The sequence below is a fragment of the Sorex fumeus genome, unplaced genomic scaffold, assembly GCF_029834395.1.
Source record: "Sorex fumeus unplaced genomic scaffold, SorFum_2.1 ptg000043l, whole genome shotgun sequence".
NCBI classification, from domain to species: domain Eukaryota; kingdom Metazoa; phylum Chordata; class Mammalia; order Eulipotyphla; family Soricidae; genus Sorex; species Sorex fumeus.
Genome location: NW_026606100.1, coordinates 18270105 through 18291154, shown reverse-complemented (window position 1 = coordinate 18291154; position 21050 = coordinate 18270105). Strand labels below are relative to the sequence as shown.

At 42.2% G+C, this 21050-nt stretch overlaps 1 protein-coding gene across 1 annotated transcript in view; it reads left to right on the top strand.

Annotated features, from left to right (window-relative positions):
* The window catches only part of CCDC6 (coiled-coil domain containing 6), a 151133-nt gene that overhangs the window by 69089 nt on the left and 60994 nt on the right, over positions 1-21050 (top strand). Inside the window, exon 2 of the mRNA XM_056120529.1 lies at positions 6944-7093. Coding sequence (XP_055976504.1) covers positions 6944-7093 — 150 coding nt within the window. The remainder of the gene's footprint in view (positions 1-6943; positions 7094-21050) is intronic.

Sequence of the window (21050 nt, the reverse complement as noted above, 5' to 3'; positions counted from 1 at the left end):
CTTTTTGGTCTTGTAGTTGGCAAAGGACAGGCGGGCGTTACGAATACTTTTCCCGGCTTCTGCCGCATCTACCAGCACTTTTGCTCTTCTCTCTTTGAGGTCTTCCTTGATCACATCTCTGCACTGCTTTGCGAGCTTGGACGTTAACTCGCGGTTGCCTGAGGCATGCGCCAAACCACGCTGGAGAATAAGCTCTAGAGTTTTCAAAGACAGGCGTTTTTTTGTGGCTATCTCTCTCTTGGCGTTCCTCGCACATTCATGGAGGTGCTGTACCAGTTGATCGTATTCCTCGTCAATGTTGTCAACAATGGCATCTTCCCATGTTGCTGTAATCCCTCTCGGAAAGACTGGCAAGCTACCGAGAGTATTCTGCCCGCACGGAAGAGCCTGGCAAGCTATCTGTTGTGTATTCGATATGCCAAAACCAGTAACTATAACTGGTCTCATTCATCTGACCCTGAAGGCTTCACCGACGTGGCAGCACTGAGAAGGATGATAAAGGAGAGGCCGATAAAATCTCAAGGCCGAACTAGGCTGCCACAATGAAGGAAGACAAAAATGATCGTCTGTACTCTTTTTTTTCTTTTTTTCTTTTTTTATTAGTGAAACACCATGAGGTACAGTTATAGGCTTACAAATTTTGTGCTTGGGTTTCAGTTATACAATGATCAAGTGCCCATCCCTCCACCAGTGCCCGTCATCCATCACCATGGGTCCCAGCATCCCCTCCCACCCCCCCACCCCCCCATCCCATCCTGCCTCTGTGGCAGGGTATTCCCCCTTGTTCTCTCTCTCTTCTTTTGGGTACTGTGTTTTGCAAGAGAGGCATTGAGTGGTAATCATGTTTGGTCTATAGACTACTTTTAGCATGCTTCTCCCACCCTGGGAGGGTCCTCACAACACCCGCACGTGCGCTAGCATCAGATGCATCCATCGAGGACCTGATGGTACAAGCGCGAATGATCAAGTACGACATCATTGATCTGACCGAGACAAGGAGGCACGAATCTCACCATGCCGTCTTCGACACTGGAGAAGAATTGTTCCTCGGAACATGTGATAAAAGAGGTGTCCTTGTCAACACAAACTTGGCCCTGAGCATTGATTCATTGGAATGCCTAACAACCAGGAATCGGACGTTTACATTTGAATAGATGTGGCTCACTGCCTGCAGTTTCTATCTTCGTTGTCTATGCACCAACATCTCATTATGATGAAAGAGAAATCGAGAAGTTCTACATGGAGCTGGAGAAGTGCTATAAAGAAGACCACACCTTCTACAAGATCATTGTGGGTGATTTTAATGCCAAGATAGGACCGAGAAGATCAGCTGAAGAACTTCAAATCGGGACCCATGGCCTAGAATGGAACGAACAGGGTGAGAGACTGTCTGAGTTCATCATGTTGACCAAGACCATCCATGGTAACTCACAATTCCAGAAGGCAGAATCTAAACGTTGGACATGGGAGTCTCCCGGTGGACGATTCCACAACGAAATAGACCACATCATATTCAATCGACGGTTTTGCCTGACCGATGTCGCTGTTGTCCCAAAATTCACACAGCGGGGAAAAAGGGCTGCAAAGTTCAAAAAGAGAACTCTCAGAACGACCACCAACTGGGAACTCTTTGGCACTATTGCGGCAAAATGGGAAGATGCCTAGATTCTTTTTTTTTCTTTTTTATTAGTGAAACACCATGAGGTACAGTTGTAGATTTACAATTTTTTGTGGTTGGGTTTCGATTATACAATGATCAGATACCCATCCCTCCACCAGTGCCCATTTTCCACCACCATGGATAATATCCCCTTCACCCCCATCCCCCCATCCCCCCCTGCTTCTGTGGCAGGGCAATCCCTTGTGTTGTTCTCTCTCTCCTTTTGGGTGTTGTGGTCTGCAAAAGAGGCATTGAGTGATGCCTAGATTCTTAAGCAATAGATTTTCAAGGCGTATATTATTTTATGATTCTTTATTTTTGGTTAATGGTACATATTAATGGCACTATGCTTTAAGGCATAAAAACAAGCCATCAGTCAAAAGAATTTTAAAACAAATGCCAATGTGTTATTTTGGTGATTTCTTGAACTTTTCTTCTTGTTTCCTTTACCGATTCACTGTCAGATAGATCCTGTGTGTGTTTATTGCTTTTCTTTTACTTCATGCTAGATAAGTAAAAAAAAAAAATGTCCTGTAGTCATCTACAGGATGATTTTGGGTTTGGCTCTTAGAGTTTTGTTGTTGGAGTGAGCGTGGCTGTTGAGAGGTCTGTGTCATTTTGCTCCGGTCCCCCAGTGCTGGGGTGGGCAATCATTCTTTCTGGGGAGTTGGACCCAGGTGTCCGGTGCGTGGGAATCAGTATTTTAGTCCTCTGAGTCATCCCTCCTTCCCTGTGAGAGCTTGAAATTTTTCTCTACACAGACCTTTGATATTGAAAATACTGCTGATGTGGGGCTGGAGTGATAGCACAGCAGGTAGGGCGTTTGCCTTGCATGCGGCCGACCTGGGTTCGATTCCCAGCATCCCATATGGTCCCCTGAGTGCTGCCAGGAGTAATTCCTGAGCGCAAAGCCAGGAGTAACCCCTGAGCATTGCTAGGTGTGACCCCAAAAGCAAAAACAAAAACAAAAACTACTGATGAAAAGCAAACACTAAACTATTTCACAGGAATTTTCTATCAAACCCATACCCTGGTAGTGTAGTGATAGCATTGATTATTTTTCCTTATTGGCAGAAAATTATGCTTACTTAAAATATGGTTGCCTAAATATGTGTTGACTCAGTAGAAAATGTTTTTTGCTAGAAATTTTTGAACTTTTTAAGGATGACTGTGATATTTTCCCCATTCTCCTAATCAGTTTCCTTTTTATGTTGTGCTCTTGGAAGGACGGAACATAATTATGAAGAGATGTTTTATATACTAATTTTTATGTTAACAGTCATAGATGACAACTAGCTGAGGGGCAATATAGTAGACACTAGTAACTGGATAAAGTTAATTTCATTTTGAAACACAACACTGCATGCATACTGATGATAAAAATATAATCATAGATTCTTTGATTTTTTTTCTCTGATTTTCCCAGTTGTCAGCTCTATAAATGTGTCTGAAGCACTATGAAGCTTTCTTCCATAAGAGTTTCTATTTTTTTTTTTTTTGGTTCACTTAAGTCTTGCTTTATTTAGCTTTCGAAATGCAACATTATTTTTGGATTTGAATGGGTTTAGGTCTGCTGAGATTTTCAAGCATTTCAGATGAAAAAGAATAAAATGAATTTATGAAATTGATGAAGTTTGAAAAAAATTTCACCTGTCTCCTCTCTTATCTGTCTGTTCAATCCTTGTTAACATCCCTGCAAACTCTACTTACACACGCACACAACCTTTTTTCCCCTTTTTAAAAGAATGTTACTATGCTTTAAGGCATAAGTTAAAGGACTATTTTGGAGTCAGCAATACCAGGTCAGGACCGAGACTAAGGTGAAGATAGTACTGCATGTAGCATGAAGTTGTCAGAAGGATGGTGTTGTAGTGACTATCCATTGTCAGATAGTCAGCATGAAGAAGTCAGAAAGGATACTTGCCGCTTTTCTATGGAGGGGCAAAGCACATACTCAGCTAATTAATTAACTGTTGGTATCAAATATCTGATTTTTTAAAAAAATTTATTTATTTATTGAATCACTGTGGGAAAAGTTACAAAGCTTTCAGGTTTAGGTCTCGGTCATGCAAATATCAAACACATTTCCCTTTAACAATACATATTTTTCACCACGAAGAACCCCAATAAGCCCCCATGCCCCCAACCCTCCCAATGCCTGTGAGGCAGATGAATTCTATTTAACACTCTATCTACTTTGACTAGATTCATTGTTTCGATGAAAGATGCACCATTATTATTTAGAGTTTACACCCCCAAATCAGACATGCTGAAAAGGCATTGTGAAATGATTTGTTTTTTAGAGCTGGGTTCAAGAATTCAGTGATGTCGAGGCCGCACGGTTTTGGATTTCTGCTATTTTACTTATGAACCCTGGAAGTATTTCTGCTGAGAGTCAGATAATTAAGAGATTGGTTTCTTTCTTTCCAGAGGGAAGAAGGTGGAAGGGACCAACACCCTTTCCCCTCCGGGCAGACGTGTTGGTGTGGATTAACACATAGTCCTTCACTTTTCTGCTCCAAGCTGCTGGGTTCTGCATTAAGTCCTTGGGCTTCTGGAGCCATGGCCATGCCGGAGAGCAGCTCATGGGGGGCAACTGGTGACCTCGGTAGGGCGTGAAGGACGAGCTGGGAACGCCCCCCTTCCCATGAGGTTTTCGACGCCCCATCACGGCCAGCTCATACCTGGCTTTCCACAAAGCTCCCAATGCTGTAGCTTTTTAAAAAATTTTTCTTTTTTTTTTTTTTTTTTTGCTTTTTGGGTCACACCCGGCGATGCTCAGGGGTTACTCCTGGCCCTGCACTCAGGAATTACCTCTGGCGGTGCTCAGGGGACCCTATGGGATGCTGGGAATCGAACCCAGGTTGGCCGCGTGCAAGGCAAGCGCCCTACCTGCTATGTTATCGCTCCAGCCCCCTGCTGTAGCTTTTTGTGTGTTGGTGTGTTATGGGCGGGCAGTCGGCAATGCTCAGGGCACCACATGGGGGTGCTGGGGATCGAACCTGGACAGGCTGCGTGCAAGACAAACATCCTCCCTGCTGTCCTACCGTTATGGCACGGGGTCTTTCTTCAGCGTCCCCCAAACGCTCAGGTTAGGCTCAGCAAATGACACTCACTCCGCATAAAGGTCGGTAAAGCTCTGGGCCAACGAGGGGTGCCCAGGCGGCTGGGTCAGCCTGGACGCAGCGACTTGTGCGTGGAGGTGATGGCCGGGCACAGACTCGCTCTCAGCAGATATCTGATGTTTCAAAAAGAAATTTTATTGTGGGGGCGGGGCTGGGCTACACCCAAAAGGGGTTGGGGGCTACTCCTGGCTCTGTGCTCAGGGGTCACTTCTGGAGGTGCTCTGGGGACCCTGTCTACCCAGAATTGAACTGGCATTGGCTGCATGCAAGGCAAGCACCTTAACCCCCTTGTACGGTCTTTCTGGCCCCGGTTTTTCTTTTTCCTTTTTTTGTGGGTAGGCCCACTTCTGGTGATACTCTGGGGTACTCTGATTCTGCACTGTGGATTCACTCCTGGTGGTGCTCAGAGGACTCTATGGGGCGCTAGGGATCGAATCTGGATTGGTCACATTTAAGGCAAGTGCCCTAAGCACTGTGCTCTCTCCTTTCCCCCCCTGATTTACAGGAAAGAATTTTTCCCCCTCTGAGGCTCTATTGGATACAACATCTTGTATTCTTCATTACTTGTTAATTCTTTCTGTTTGGGAGGCCTACCTGGTGGGACTTAGCGGCAGCTCCTGGCTGGGTGCTTGGGCAGTGCTGCTGGCAGTTGTCAGGGGACTGTGGATTGACTGAGATGAAACGCCTGGTGTTTCACTCTCCCTCCTCTTCAGCTCCCCATCCTGCTTGCTGATTCTTCAAATGACCTGTGCCTGTTTGGAAAAGGGGTGACGGGTCATACAATTCGGGACCACCTTCTCCTTCTCCTGATGGTTTCTTTCTGAAAGAAAGAAAGAAAGAAAGAAAGAAAGAAAGAAAGAAAGAAAGTTCTAAACTCAGGTAGAGGAGGTCTGATCAAACCTGTTAGACCTTTAGCCTCTTGTTCTCTGGCAAGAACAGGCCTCCTGAGAAGGTATTTTCTATTAATGGGCTTTGTCTAGAAATAATTTGCTATTCTGAAATGATGAATAATTTTGTTTGTTGTGGCTTCTGCCTCTCTCAGTGACACGCCTGTTACTTTGGTTTTTTTTTAATTTATTTTTTATTTTTTAAAATTTTATGTAGGAGTACTGCTATTTATTCAGCCACTGATTAGCTGATTGAATTGGGCATGAACTCCACCTTGCTTTTTTTTTCATAATTTTATTTATATATTTTTTCTTCATATATTTATTTATTGAATCACTGTGGGAAAAGTTACAAAGCTTTCAGGTTTATGTCTCGCTCATACAATGATCAAACACCTTTCTCTTCACCAGTACTGTTCTCACCTGGAGTAGCCCAGTGCCAGTAACCTACTGCAGGAACAGGACACATTTCTGCCAAAATCCGTTGGGTTTTGAGATTCGTTTCTGAGTCTCTGGGATCATGACCTTTAAGCAGTTTGATCAGGAACCAGAGAGGCCTTGCCTCCAATTATATAGCTGAGCCGGAGGTGGTTTGTGGGTGTGTCTCCCACATACCTAACTTTTGGCCGTTTACTTTCTTGGTAAACTTTGCCCCAAGTTTTTGGGGTCTGGCCAAAGGCACAGCAGCAATTTTGGGGTATCTGAAAGTCTGACGGTGCTATCAGGTTGCTGATGTACTCACCTCACAGGTACAGATTGACTTGCTGGCGGCACCATACCCCCAGCCTAGACGTTTCTTGGCCTGGATGAATGTTTAAGAATTGATGAACTTGCCCAAAACTGGCCTCTTCTGCCAAATGGAGAAGGATCTTTCTGTGTTCTTTGGGTTGACAGAGTTTTGCTTCTGTAAACTGCCATTATTTTAGTTTTGAATTTCTTTTCAAAATTGCTTTAAAAAGAAGGGTCATACGCAGTAAAGGGAGGTCCACTGGAATAACAGTCAGACTTGCTTTTATGCTTGCTGCTTAGTTCCTGTTACGTAGTTCTTGAAGTGTTTGATGAATTGAAAATCAAATTCTAGGGGCCCAGAAAATGACTCAGTGGCTTAAGATACTTGCTTAAGCATGAAACCTGGAGTGTTAACCGGCATGCTACTTCTTGTGCAGGAGGGGAGGAAAATCTAATTAAAATGGGTCCCCCCTCTATAAATGAGAACTGTATTTTAATTAGCAAATTTTTCTGTTTTCTTAACTTTTTTTTTTTTTTAACAGCAAGCCAGGGCAGAACAGGAAGAAGAATTCATCAGTAATACTCTATTCAAGAAAATTCAGGCGTTGCAGAAGGAGAAAGAAACCCTTGCTGTAAATTATGAGAAGGAAGAAGAGTTCCTTACTAATGAGCTGTCCAGAAAGTTGATGCAGGTAAATTATCTTTTCTACCCTCTATCTTTTCTGTTTATTTGTCTCTGTAGGAAAAAAAAATAACTGTGGTATATAGAGTGTTTTGCTTGAAATATTTCTTGATGAGCTTGTAATAAACTTCTTTGGGAATTAAAAATATCAGATAAAGACGGTTGCTTGTGTTACTCAAGTTAGGTTTTGTAGCTCATCTGCTCTAGTAAGATATTTAATGTCTTGTGCATTTTAAAAAATGCTAAAGGATGCCAGGAATTTAGCAGAGGAGTAAATGCTGTAGATAGTGTTTTGGAAAGTTGAAGAGTTATTCCAAGTGTGACTTTTTTTTTTCATGTTGAATTTGTAATGATTACATAAAATTTTAGGGTAGCCAGAAATATGTCTTTTGCACTAAAACATAAGAATATAAAACGAAGCATCAGTTTTTTGGAAAAAATGGCTATCTGTGGTACTTAAAATTACATACAGTCAACTATGTTCAAACGGAATAATATGAATAAATACAAGACTTTGTTATCTATATTTAATATTAATTACTAATAGCAGATAGAGCTCAGCTCAAAACTTGCAACAAATACAAAAGTAAGATTTCTTTAGGGGAATCAGTTGAGCGATTAAGAAGCAGGATATTGAATTTTCATTATTAAATAAAGCTCTTTCAGAATAGGAGCAGGTGTAAAATCATACTGAGAACATTGTTACATTTGTTCTTAAATGACCATGGAAGGTTGAAATAGCCCCTCATATTTTCTATTCTCTGACATCTGTTTGAAGTTATGTACTTTAGTGAGGTTAATAGAATACTAAAACTTTTTAAGTCTCCCTAAATTCCTTTTTTTCCTTCCAACTAAACAGTTGATTAAGTACATATTTTTTATATATTGGATATGGTATTATTATTAATATTATTTTGGTGGACATGGTTATGGACCATACCTGAAGGCATGTAGGACTCACCCCTGACTTGTTTCAGGGATGACTCCTAGAGGATTGAATCTGGGTTGGCCTTATGCAAGGCTTACTACTCCCTGTACTATCTGGCCCCTTATTCCATGTTCTTATTTTTAAAGTGAGCTAGAGAAAAGAAAATGTTACTGTGAAAATCACGAGATGATACATATTCTATATTTATAATACTATGAATTCTTTATGAGAAAATCCACAAATAAGTAGACTGGTACAGTTCATATCTTTGTTGTTCAAGGGCCAACTGTGGATCATAGGCTTTGGAAAAACAGAAGTATCCAGATTTTATTATAAAGCAAGAGATTTAGGGCAGAATTTCTGCACTGAAACATTTTGAGAACTAACTTAGAGAAAAATATGAAGGAGAAAAGTCATTTTTCTTTTGACTCTGTGGCAATATTAGCTGATTTATTCTGCATGTTGCTTCTCGAAATAGAGGGATACAATTATAATATGTGTGTGTGTGTTTTAAGTGTGTAATCAAGTGACTTTTGGGGAGGCCACCTAGCTGTGCTTAAGGCTTACTTCTGGCTCTGTACTCAGGATCATCCTGGCAGGGCTGGGGACCATAGAGAGGGCTGGGGAGCAAATCTGGCTCAACCGTGTATAAGGAAAACACCCTATCTGCCGTAGTATAGCTCCAGCCCCATTTTTTTTTTTTTTAAAGAACTTTTGGGCCACAGTGGTGCTCAGGAGCTGCTCCCAGCTCTTTGCTGGGGGAAGGTTGTGGCTGGTGGTGTTCAGGTTATCATGCGATGCCAGGGATTGGCCCTAGGTCTCTTACATGCATACAGGCATAATGTGTCTTAAGTCCATTGAGCTATCTCTCTGACCTTACTGCCCTAGTTTTACAGAGTAAGATACCTTTTTTTTTCTGATGACTTGGTGGTCAGTGTATAGAGTCTGAGATCTTTAGTCGAAGTTTGTTATAAAGCAACCAAAACCTAATCAGGCTATCCTCCTTTTCTCTGTAGACTACCTTTACTATGAATGTTCTGCAGTGCATAGTTATTAATCAGCTTTTCATTTTCTGTCGTACCTTACCTATTCTCCAAAGACATTGCTGTCTCATAAAATAAGTATGAAAACATCGGAGCCATGTGCTACTGAAAAGGAAGCTAGTTATAGTACACTTGACATAAGAACATTTGGAAATTTTAATTTCTGAGCATCCTATAAATAAATGAAAAACCTGGAGAAATAATTGCTATATTTGGTAATTCTTGTATTTAAAAACACAGTTTTTGCTTGCCCAGAAGAAAACATTTTTCACATGTTAAAAATATCCTTTTTTTTTATTGGAAAGTAGATTTTGGGGGGGTCACAACACCCAGCGATGCTCAGGGGTTACTTCTGGCTCTGCACTCAGGAATCACTCCTGGTGGTGCTCAGGTGGGATGCGGGAATCGAACCTGGGTTGGCCTTGTACAAGGCAAATGCCCTACCCTCTGTGCTATCACTCTAGCCCCTAGGAAGTAGATTTTATTAAAGAAACTCAATTGTGTATAAAATGAACAAAGCAGTTCTTACCCAAGGTAAGAAAATCATGTGTATAATGTATATCACTTGTCTTCGTATGACTGAATCTCATGATTGCCTGCACACAGAGCAGGAAATTGTATGGAGAAATAAATATGAAGAAATTGTTTGGGGAGTTCTAGATGTTTCTGAACTTGTTAGTGGTTTTAAAGACTCAGGACAGAGAGGTGGTTAGCCTATACCCAAGAAACTATCTTATTCCTATGAATTAGGATATGCTTAGAATTTTGTGATTTTGGGGTGTGGTAAATTGTATATAATACCGAATTTTTCATTTCTAAATGCATAATTCATCTCCAGAACTCTTTAAGCTGAAGCTCTATAGCCAGGAAGCAGTAGTTTCCCATTTCTTTCTCCTTCTTCCTTCAGATTTGTTTTGGGGGCAGGGGGAGATCAGGAGGTGGGGCCATTTCCAGGCATTACTTCCTTGGCCCAGGAGCCATTCCTGGAGGTGCTTAACTGTGTAAACTCACACAAGAGGGAGCACGGCACACAGCGGCGATGGCTCTATCTCTCCCGCCGCCCGCGTTCGGTAGTCTCACCCTTCTCCCACCCTGGGGAGGTCGATGGCGATGGCGATGGTCAGGCGGAGGAAGGAACGAAGGCCAGGCTGGTTGGTATTAGTAGCAGTTTATTCTGATCCTCTCTTCATCTCTGTCTCTGCTCCCTATGCCCCATCTACAGTCTCATTATATCTCTCTCCAAGAGGAATTGGAGGAACAATTACACATAGGTGCGGTCACAATCAATAGGGGTAGCCTCAGGAAAAGCCGCTCCTAGGACAGATCCTTTCTCAGCAGGAGGACCCACCCTAGAGCGGAATCCCAAGGGTGTGTCTCTCCTCTCCTTGTCTGACAAGCATAGAATATATAATATAAACCATTTTGTATGGATACAGTAAGAAATATCTTAAACTTATAGAATTGCTCTCCTAGGGCCATCTCGATCTCAGACTACAGTGCTCAGGCCAGATAGTCTTTCCCACCCCTAGCAGGATCCTAGTCTCATCGTTACCTTTGGATCATGATAGCATTTGTCTATGATCAAACTCTTAACTTATAGTTAAGAATCATGGCACTTTGGCCTGGCCCATTTCGATGCCAGGGTAGCTCACCGCTTGCCCTGGGTCCATTCAGTCTCTCGGCGGGACCCTGCTTTTGGGGTGTTAGGAACTAAGGGCAACTGAGGCTTAAGTCGAGAAAGCAGATGCCTGGGAGTGAATAATATTCAAAGCCAATCAAATCCTAAGTTACAAAGCATAATGTTAATGGTCTTCCTGTATCTATACAAAAATATATTGCTTTAAAGTAAACTGTTCATAAGGCATAAGGAGAGGAGAAAGGCAATATTTCACTTATACATATAAAATCATAGATTTCTGGGAAACTGACCTTACAAATTAACAGTCTGGTTAAGGGGAAAGCTGATTAACTGGGTGGGGAGGAGAGCATAGGGAAGACTGTTTACAGATAAACACAATGGAGTGCAGTGATGGGTGTAACCAGATAAACCTAAGCTTCTTGTACTCCAACACTTAACTGGGGCTGTTTGGGCCTGAAGTTTGGGTACAGGTGCTGTGGTGCTGCTTAAGGCATGGGGGGCCACCAGGCTCATGCCTCGGGGTAGGGGTCTAGGTGGCATGTGCTGCTGGGGATAAGACTGGAGGTCAGGAGCTTGCAAGGCTTTGTAGCCATCTCCCCAGCCCTTGGTTTTGAAGGAGCATACAGGCAGGTAGTTCAAGACTTATTTTCCATAGCTGATGAGAAGAAGGGCTGATAGCTTAGGGTCAGGCTTCCCAATTCCTGCATTAAGTCTTTACTTGATAAGTTTTGAAAGGATACATAGTGAAAAATGCAGGACCTTAAATCATGTAGTTTCATTCTCCTTGTCAACCAAGGATTGTTCTTCCCTCTTATCCATGCTATCATGAAATGGTTTTGAACAAAGCTGTGTTGTTTAAGGACCTGCTATTTCTTTAAGGGTTTCTACCAGTCTGTTGTTGAAGGCTCACATTTAAAAACTGCCACCCAGCATGGAAGAATTGATCTCCATCTGGAAAATCTTTCAGGGTAATTGGTACCAGTAGACTTTTCCAAGTGTGTAATTACTGTAATAAGATTCTAGGATGTTTGCGTCTAGATGGCATCTTGTGAGGAAGAGCCTGCTAAGAGAATCTGTGTGGCAGAGGTCAGTGATAGATAATGAGTGACTTTACCTGTTTACAAAGAAAGTGTTAGTGTTTGTCAGCCACTCCCAAGTGTGAAGCCCTGGGGTGGGTCAGTCCATTGCAATGCAAAACAGTAATAAAAATTGTTAAAATGTTTGTTTTCAAAGTCAAGTGAAAGGCTGTTTATAGAATAATTTTTTTTTATCCCCATGCTTTGGTTGTTGTCTGAGACTCAGATAGTGATTAGACAATGCTTTTATGTGCATTTCAAAGGAATTATTTGGTCTTGAGAACAAAATGAGATTATTGCTATGAAGGGGCTGGTCCAAGGAGCTGGTATCTAATACCTTTAAAAGTGTAAAGGGGGGGGGAGAGAGAGAGAGAGAGAGAGAGAGAGAGAGAGAGAGAGAGAGAGAGAGAGAGAGAAGGGGGAAAGACTTTGTGTCTTGCATAGATATATACATCTATCGATAAAAATAATATACATACATGTATATTCAATAAATAGATTTTTAAAATCACATCTTCATTCTCTGAAAACTCTTCTCTGAATAATCTGCATCCTTATGGCCCCAGAGCCTGGAACTGAATATCTGACTGGGAGACTACTTTTAAAAGAATCTGCAAGGGGCCTAGAGCCATAAAAAGTGACTAGATTGCTTGCCTTGCATGCAGCAGACCTGGATTCAATCCCTGGCACCACATAAGCCCTGCCAGGAGTAAGCCTTGAGCATTGCCAGGTATGGCCCAACAAAACACCAAAAAAAAAAAATCTGCTAGGTCTTTTGTCAAGTCTCTTCTGAACTAAATTCTTCTTGGAATGCCTTGTAGTGAGGTTGAATTTAATCGTAATGTATAATTAAATTTTTCAGATGTGTGCAAACTCGTCAGAATTTGATGTTACGTGTACTTCAGAGAGGGAAAAGGCCTCAATATTAAGTCTCAAATATTAGTATCTTAGCTTCTCATTTTGGAAAAACAAAAGCCATTACTCCCAGTTACAAAAGAACTTATTTCCCCAAAGAAGGAAAATTAAAAATTCCAATGCCTTGCCTATTCAGTCTGCACCTTTTGAAACCTCTCTCCGTGCTCCTAACACGTGATGCTCTGGGGTTGCTCTTGACCAGCTGCTTGGAGGCTGTTCCTGGGAATTGCATCCCAGCTCCCCCCGGAAAACTGTGTGCTCGCCCTTGAGCTGTCCCAGTGGCCCAGTAATGCAGAGAACCTGCTCGTCGTGTTGGATTCAGTTTGGAACAGGCACTATGCACTATGACCCCTCTGCGGGGTCATTTGTGGGTGAGAGAAGATTCCAGATCCCACATCTTAAAAACTAGCATAATCCACATGCTCTTTGATGAGCTTACTTGCCTTGTCTGTCTCGATGAGGTCCACTCCATTGGCCTTTAGTCCTAGACATTTCTCTCTCTCTTTCTCTCTCTCTCTCTCTCTCTCTCTCTCTCTCTCTCTCTCTCTCTCTCTCTCTCTCTCTTTAAATTCCTAAGTCTTCTGGTTAACTGTCAACCACCAATCACTAATACCAATTGAGAGTCATTAATGAGAAGAATGGTTTCAATGTTGGTGGATTTTCTTGCTTTTTGGAAAGCCTAAAGTTTTCAATCCACTTTCTGCTCTTTGGGCAGCCCTGTTCGATTATTGCCTTCATTCTTTTCAACCATACCTCTGCCACAGTTGATGAGTCTTTTCTTTTAACCCATGGAATAGGAGTGAAATAAGAATGTACAGAGTTTTACACCTATCTCTGAATGTTTTCAATTTAATCAAACTTTCAAAGTGTATGGCTTGTCGTACTGCCCTATTGATTCGCTTTTTTGTGGGGGAAGGGGGGTTGAGAGAAGTGGGGAAAGCCCTGGATGGTGTTGCTCAGGACTTACTCCTGGAGGGCAAAGGGTTCTATATGGGATGCCAGGGATTGAACCTGGGTTGACCATGTGCAAGGCAAGTCCTAACTAACCTCTGTGCTGTTGGTCTGGCTCCTTGATTCAACTTTTGAAATTGGATCTTGAATTCAGAAAACAGTCATACTGTTGGTGCACACTTTTATTGCTTGTTGAAAGTACTGAAGAATAAACATTTTTCTGGGCCCTTTGTTAAGTGGCATGACTTAGTTTTTTTTTTTTTTAAATTTCATTGATTTGATTTAGAAATCCCCTGGAATGAAAGTAGTTGAAGTTCCTTAATATCCTATGGAAAGATGATATAAAGAGAGAAGGAAGGAAGTTGTGGGCAAAAATCTGTGCTTAAACTGCTATCAAATGATTTATAGTTTAGCTGTATGGAAGGATATCGTGCAGTCGTATTATTCTTTCATATCTGTTGGCACTGGGAGGAAGAATTTCAATATGTCCTCAAATCTGCCTATTCATCAAGGATTTGTTTACCTTTTCTCTCCTCTCCCCTCAATTATGGAAGTTTTTTAAATACCATTTTAATGCCCCTGCCCTCACCCCAGGAGCATAAGCCAGCCCGAGAAAGGTTGACTCTCTAAGTAGCAGGCATGTCCGCACACATTAGCAGTGGATCCGACTGCAGCTCCCCTCTTAAGCATAGCACCAGAATCTGAAGTTGCCTCCCCCCTTTCTCGCCCCACCCCCATGCACGCTCGCGCACGCACGCATACCCCCCCACACACGTTGTTACCCAAGTCACTAATATGGTAATGGAGTAATTTCATTTTGCAGACAGCAAAATAAATTTTCGTGGAAGAAGATAGGTCTGCAGTTCTGTTTCATTAATGTCAGTAGCATCAGGGCTAAGACTGCCATTGTATTCGCTCAGGTGGAAACTCTGTCCTCCCCATGACTCGAAACAAGAGACCCTGAACTACACCATTTTACTTTATCATTAAAATGGCTAAGCCAGGGAGATAGTGCAGTGGGTTGGGCACATGCTAGGCATAAAAAGAAATTATTATCCAACCCAGATTTGAGTGCTGGCACTGCATGGCACCACGTGGCACCCCGTGCATCGTTGGGTGCAATAACGTCAGGCCTTTGTCTCCCTGACACTTAGCACCGTCAGGCCCTTTCATTGAACTCCCTGGCTGCTCAGAGAATCGCCCATGGAGTCCCTGTACCTCCTAAGCACTGCTTGGGAGCCCCCTAAAAAAATAGCTTAACTACTGGCCCTTTTGGTTTTCAGTGTTTTCAGGGCTCTAATGCTGGTCATTTTTTTTTTTTTTTGCTCTAATTGAATCGCTTATAGAATAGTTGAGTCAGACTTTTAAAATTCTGTTTTTCACTCTGAATTATCTGAACCTTAGCTTTGTCTGTTCTTTGTTTCTTTTCATGGAACAGGGCACTTACATACTGTATTCACAGTACATCTGCAAAGAGCTCCTGGGATGTTTCTAATGCATTTTAAATGCTGCAACCACCAGAGGCCACATTATAAGCCAGAATTTTCCTTTTAGTGGCATGTCAAAAATCTCTCAGTCCAACATAATTTGCATTATGATTAGAAAATACAATAAGTTATGCAGTTCCTTTAAAATTGTGTGTATGTGTCGACATTAAGGCTAGATTTGATGTATTCCTGAAAGCTTAAGGGTTAATTAAAAGCATCCTTGACATCCATGCCAGTTTCCTTGACAAGATATGCGAAAATGCAGGTAGAGAGAAATTCAAGGTAAAATAAAAGTGGAAGTAAAAATGAAATGAAATTGAAACAAGAGACTGCTTTATTTACTAGAGTAGAGGTAAGAATTGTTATTTCTAGTTGAAACAGTAAAGCTTGGTTATACTTTGCTCCATTGCAGGTGAACCTGACATAACTATTCATGGAAACACATTTTAAAGGGTTTAAATATTTTGTATGAAAAACCTGCAGTGTTTTCATTTCTTGGGTAGGTTCTTTTTCATTTTCAAAATAGTTTTCAGTCGGACTGGTCAGTAATTACTTAAGATGCAGAGTTCCAGCCTGCTGCTGTCTTATTTTCCTTTCCCCCCTCTTTATTCGTGAGCCATGCAAGAAAGCTGAGCCTTTTAATTTTAATCTACAGTATCTCAGCTTAGAATGAATGGATTCTATGGCTAAACACTCAGGAAGAAACTGCTCGTTTTTACAGAATAGATTCCCCATGCAAAGTCTGACTCTGATCCTGGAGGACTTGTTTTATCTTACTGGTGGAGATTTTTTTTTTTTTTTGAATCTTCCTGCTGACCAGATAGAAATGCTTTAAGGGGCCTCCTGCTATTGAAATGTTAAGGAAGTCAGACTGTCTCTAAGGTCTGATTATCTGGAGCATCTGCTCAGCAGTAAAAGTCTGTCCTTGGGGTTAAGAATGCTAACAAGGAGCTAACAGCATTATTATTTAATTTTTTTAAAATTTTATTTTATGAAGTAATTCACAATATTTGATTACATTTAATATTCAAACACCAATCCCAACACCATTGTACCTTCCCACCACCATATTTCGAATTTCCATCCCAGACCCCAACTCCTGCCTCAAAGCAGAACCAAAATTATATGTTTTGTATTGTTTGTTATGAAAAACCACTGAAAATGCTACAAAAAAGTTTCCTTAGAGGAAAGAGTGTGAAGAATGTTGTATTTCACTCAGGGGCCAATAAACCCTTCTATAAGAATCACTAACATGTTGTTAAAAGCTGAGCCTTGTGTGCGTGTGTGTGTGTGTGTGTGTGTGTGTGTGTGTGTGTGCGCGCGCGCGTGCGCATGTGTATGTATGTATATATGTATATATGTCTGTCTGTAGATAGATAGATAGATAGATAAATAGCTTTAAAAAAATATTTCCCTCTAAGATTGGTTGCCTCCTACTTTGAACCTCATCAGATGTGGTGCGGTACTCTTGGAGTATGGGTAGGGTGTGTGGTATGAGCATTCCTCGCCGCGTGGTCCAGGAATAGGTTTACTTGTGGGTGAGGCTTGGCCTTAGTGTGTTGGTGGTGGCAGTTGAGTTTGAAGGTTTTCAGCTGCCCGGGCTGGGTCCCTTGGGGCAGGGAGGGGTATCACCTGCCCCCCTCAGGGCGGCATGTTTATGGTGAGTGTCATGTTATGCTCCCTTCCGGGAGAGAAGGACATGAGACTCTCTCATTATTTTTTACTGGAAGGTTCTAGCTATTTTGTTTTCCTTTTGCAAAAGTTGTATGTGCGTTCCCCTTTAGAAAATGACAGATGGAGAATTCAGACACATCTTCACTGAAGATGGATAAAAGCCAGCCAGACATATACTCTAACATTTTTATCTAAGTTAAAGAGCAAGTTAGTGAGAACTATTAGGTTGAGATTGGAGTGGGAAGGAATTGGCATCCCCTCAGACCTCAGGATGCCCCCACATTGTTTTGACAGGTGGGTGGCCTCCATTGCTCAGAAAATACTTGGTAGGTTGTGGAAGCGTGATGAGTCTGTGCTTGGGTCCTGCAGGGGTTGAACCCGGGCCCTGTGCATGAAGGTCTGCATTGCAGCCCCTTGAGCTGTCTCCCAGTCCCTCCCAGGCAGCTCTTGTTCTGAGGGCATTTGTTGTTCATTAAGCAGCTGAGAGGCCAGGAAATGGCTTCCTGGCTAAGGTGCCTGCCTGAAGCCCAAGAGTGAGTCCCTTGTACTGCCCACATGCACTAAGTCTGATCTAACAAGTTTTTTTTTTTCTTTTTGGGTCACACCCAGCGATGCACAGGGGTTACTCTTGGCTCTGCACTCAGGAATTATTCCTGGTGGTGCTCAGGGGAACTATGGGATGCTGAGAATCAAACCTGCGTCTCATGTAAGACAAACTCCCTACCCGCTGTGCTATTGCTCCAGGTCCCACCCCCAACCCCCCCGAATCTGACAGTTTTACCTTCTCTGCTCAGAGGCTTTGCTGTGTGGGATTCTTGATGTCACAACTAATTTTTGGCCATCCTGTAGTCAGGTGTGTCTCGGTACTGTAACCAAAAGAATGTGTCACTCTCACCCACCCTTCTTCCCAGGAGCTCCATACAAACCCAAACTTGCATGATCACCAGAGCTAGGGTGCCTCCCCCGCCCATGAGCATATATGATGCAACCTTGGTGAGCACCACAGCTTATAAACTTGTGATCCCAGGCAACTGTGCATCAGCCCCCAGCTGAATTCTGAAGCCATAGGTGCAAGCCCGGAAATCTGAGGTGTGACCCTTAGCAAGACCCACAGCCAAAAGTGCCTCCCCACTGAGTGTGTGTATGACTCCCAGACATCTCAGCCACATCAGCAGAGAGAAGGATGAGGCAAAGGGGGGGGGGGGGGGGGGGGGAAGGAAGGTACCTGAGAAGCTGACATTGGTCAAGTGTGGGAAAATGGCAAATGACTCTTGGCATTAAACAGAAGAGGAATCACAGGTGGATTGAGTCAACCAGTTTTGAATCGTGTGTGAACCAAAGAACACGATGTTTTGGTTTTGGATTAAGGTAGATCCAGACTTAGCATAGAAAACTTAATTTTCCAGAGGAAGAAGATATTATCATAGGCCACCAGTTTGTATTTAAAAAAATAAAATTTCAAATATGTTGTGCAAACCCAAGGAGACTCATAGAGATAAGAAACTTAATAAACGTAAGTCAGTAGAAATAAATGGTCTTTAAAGATACCTTGGGGTGATTTAATCAGACATACCTAAGGCAATCCTTTCTTTTTGCTAGTTTTTTTTTTCTTGGTGACAGTAGCGAGTGCTTATTTCTAAAGATAGGGAGCAAACATGAATAAAGCTTTATGTCGGTATGTTTTTTTTGCTCATCATTCCTTAAGATCTTGTCAGTGGAAGAGTTGAACAAAAATCACTAGTAGTCATGGGCGCTGTTTATAACCAAAAAAACTACGTATTTATGCTGGAGTGTGTAGAAGGAAGTTACCTTAATCTTGTAATTCTGCTTCACGATAAGGGATTTTTAATTTTGGGGAAACTTGAGGGGTGGTGGGACGAGAGGAAAATCCTTTAGGATAGTCTCTGTCAAATTTGGCTCCCAAGTCTTTCTTGAGAAGAAGCTACATATTTTCCAGGATGTATTTTTTAAGTTTTGTAGATAATTTAAATCAATACACTCTAGCTCAGAATTAGCATCTCAAGTAGCTGAGTATGGCCACATTAATAGTAGCATCTGCACCTGTACCTCTAATCCTTGTGGCACCAATTAAAGACCAGCCACACCAAACTCTTTGTGTGTAGTGTCTCAAACTATGTCCTCAGGTTCTTCAAAGAATTGCTGAATGTTTTCTTTTTGATCTATGAGTGGTCACAGTTTAGAACACTGATTCAGAATTGTGATTCAATTTTTAATTTGTTTATTTTTGTTTGGGGCCACACCCAATGATGCTCAGGGGTTACCCTGGCCTAACTCTGCACTCAGAAATTATTCCTGGCAGTGCTTTGGGGACCTTATGGGATGCTGCGGATCAAACTCAGGTTTACTGCATGGAAGGCAAGAGACCTACCTACTGTACTATCTCTCTGGCCCTCAGAGCAGTGATTCTTTAAATAGGATGGGGAGGGTTTGGTGACCACTGCGATTAGTTTGACAAAGTACCTTTAAAATACTCATTGTTTTCATGCAGTTCTATAAAGGTACTCTGAACAAAACAATTGCAACCTACTATGGATTCATATTGGAACTCAAGATAAATTGGAACTTGAGAAGCCCATGTAATTGACATGGAGATTTTGGAGAAGAGAAGCCATGAAACTGGAGAGATAACGAAATGGAGTGTGATGATTAGCTTCTGAGTCATGTAGAGCCTTTAGAGGCAAGCAAGGTTCAGAACTTCTTAGATGGGCAACATGGTCAGGGTATCAGGGAGTTTTAGGGAGTGGGCCGTTGGAGGAGACTTGTGAAATGATCTGCTCCCAATGGAGAATAGAGGTGAAAGTGGAAGCACAGATAAACAATCTGTGGATTGTTTTATGAGGGTAGTAGGAAGGTATTCTCCCTAGAAGGGCTAAGATACTTGCCTCATACACAACTGTCCCAGATTTAAATCCCCAGCATCCCATATGGTCCCCGAGTACTGCCGGGATTTATTCCTGAATGCAGAGCCGGGAGTAACCTCTGAGCACTGCTGGGTGTGTGCCATCCCCTCCACCCCCTCCATCCCCCCCCAAAAAAAAATCAACCCTAGTTGCTGCGGAATTCCTGGTGCATTCTGAAGAAATATTCTATAGGATTTGAGGGTGGATTACAAATGAGTGTGAGAAAAAGATACGAACAAGGGAAACAGATTTGTAGTTCATTGAATGGAAGAGCAGAGCTGTCATTTTAAGATTGCAGGGCAGTGAGTCATGTAGGCTTGGGGTAAAGGTCAGAAGTTCAGTTGAGATGTCTACATGGAGAAAGCTAATAGGCAGCTAGACATAGGTGATTTCGACAGAGTAGTCTGGGTTGCAGATACAAATTTGGTAGTGTAAGTAATTAATGCCTAGCGAAGAGAAAGGCATCGCTTAGGACACATAGCAAGGGTGAGCCACGGAGCTGGAGTATTTATAAGAGAGCAACACAAAATTACAAATGAGATAAGAGAGCAGGATAAATAGAAAACTCGAAGAGACTTTTTTCAAATAAGCAAATCTGAAAGGTCAGTAAGCACATGAAAAAGTATACACCCTCAGTAGTAAACAGGAAATGCAAAATAAACCCCCAGAATACAACTAGAGACTTCTCAGGCACCACTCTCAGAGTAGAAATAATCACAACTGTTTTGAGTGCAATTTGGCATTTCCTAATAAATTTGGAAGTAGTAATTGACCGTGACCCAGCCTTTCTCCTCCTGGATATCCGTGATGCGTGCACGAGTGCCAGATATGTAGAAGGATGTTCTTTGTGGCACTGAAAAACCAGCAGGGACCCAAATACCCTTCAGTATTGAGTGGACAAGTGGCGACAAGCTCATCCGGTGGGTAAAATGTAGCGACAAGTTAGACATAACGTGGGTGAGTGAAATCACAAGTCCAGAGCTAGAGAGAGAGTACCACGGCTAGGGCATTTGGCTTGTATGTTACTAACCCATATGTGACTCCTGGTACCACATAAGGCCCTCTGAGCCCTGTCTGAAATGATTCCTGAGCACACAAGCCAGGAGTAAGCCCTGAATATTTCCAGGTATGTTCCCCCTCCCCCTCAAAAGGGAAAGAGAGAAGACAAAACCAAACAAAATGAATGTTTCAAAAAATATCAGTACATTTATTTTTGGTTAAAAAAGATTCAGGAAATAGTAAATATTTGAGAATTAGAATGATTGATTAGGGGTTGGGGGCTCTGATTGAGAAGGGACACTGAGCTTTGGGAGAATTGGCAGTGTTTAATTTC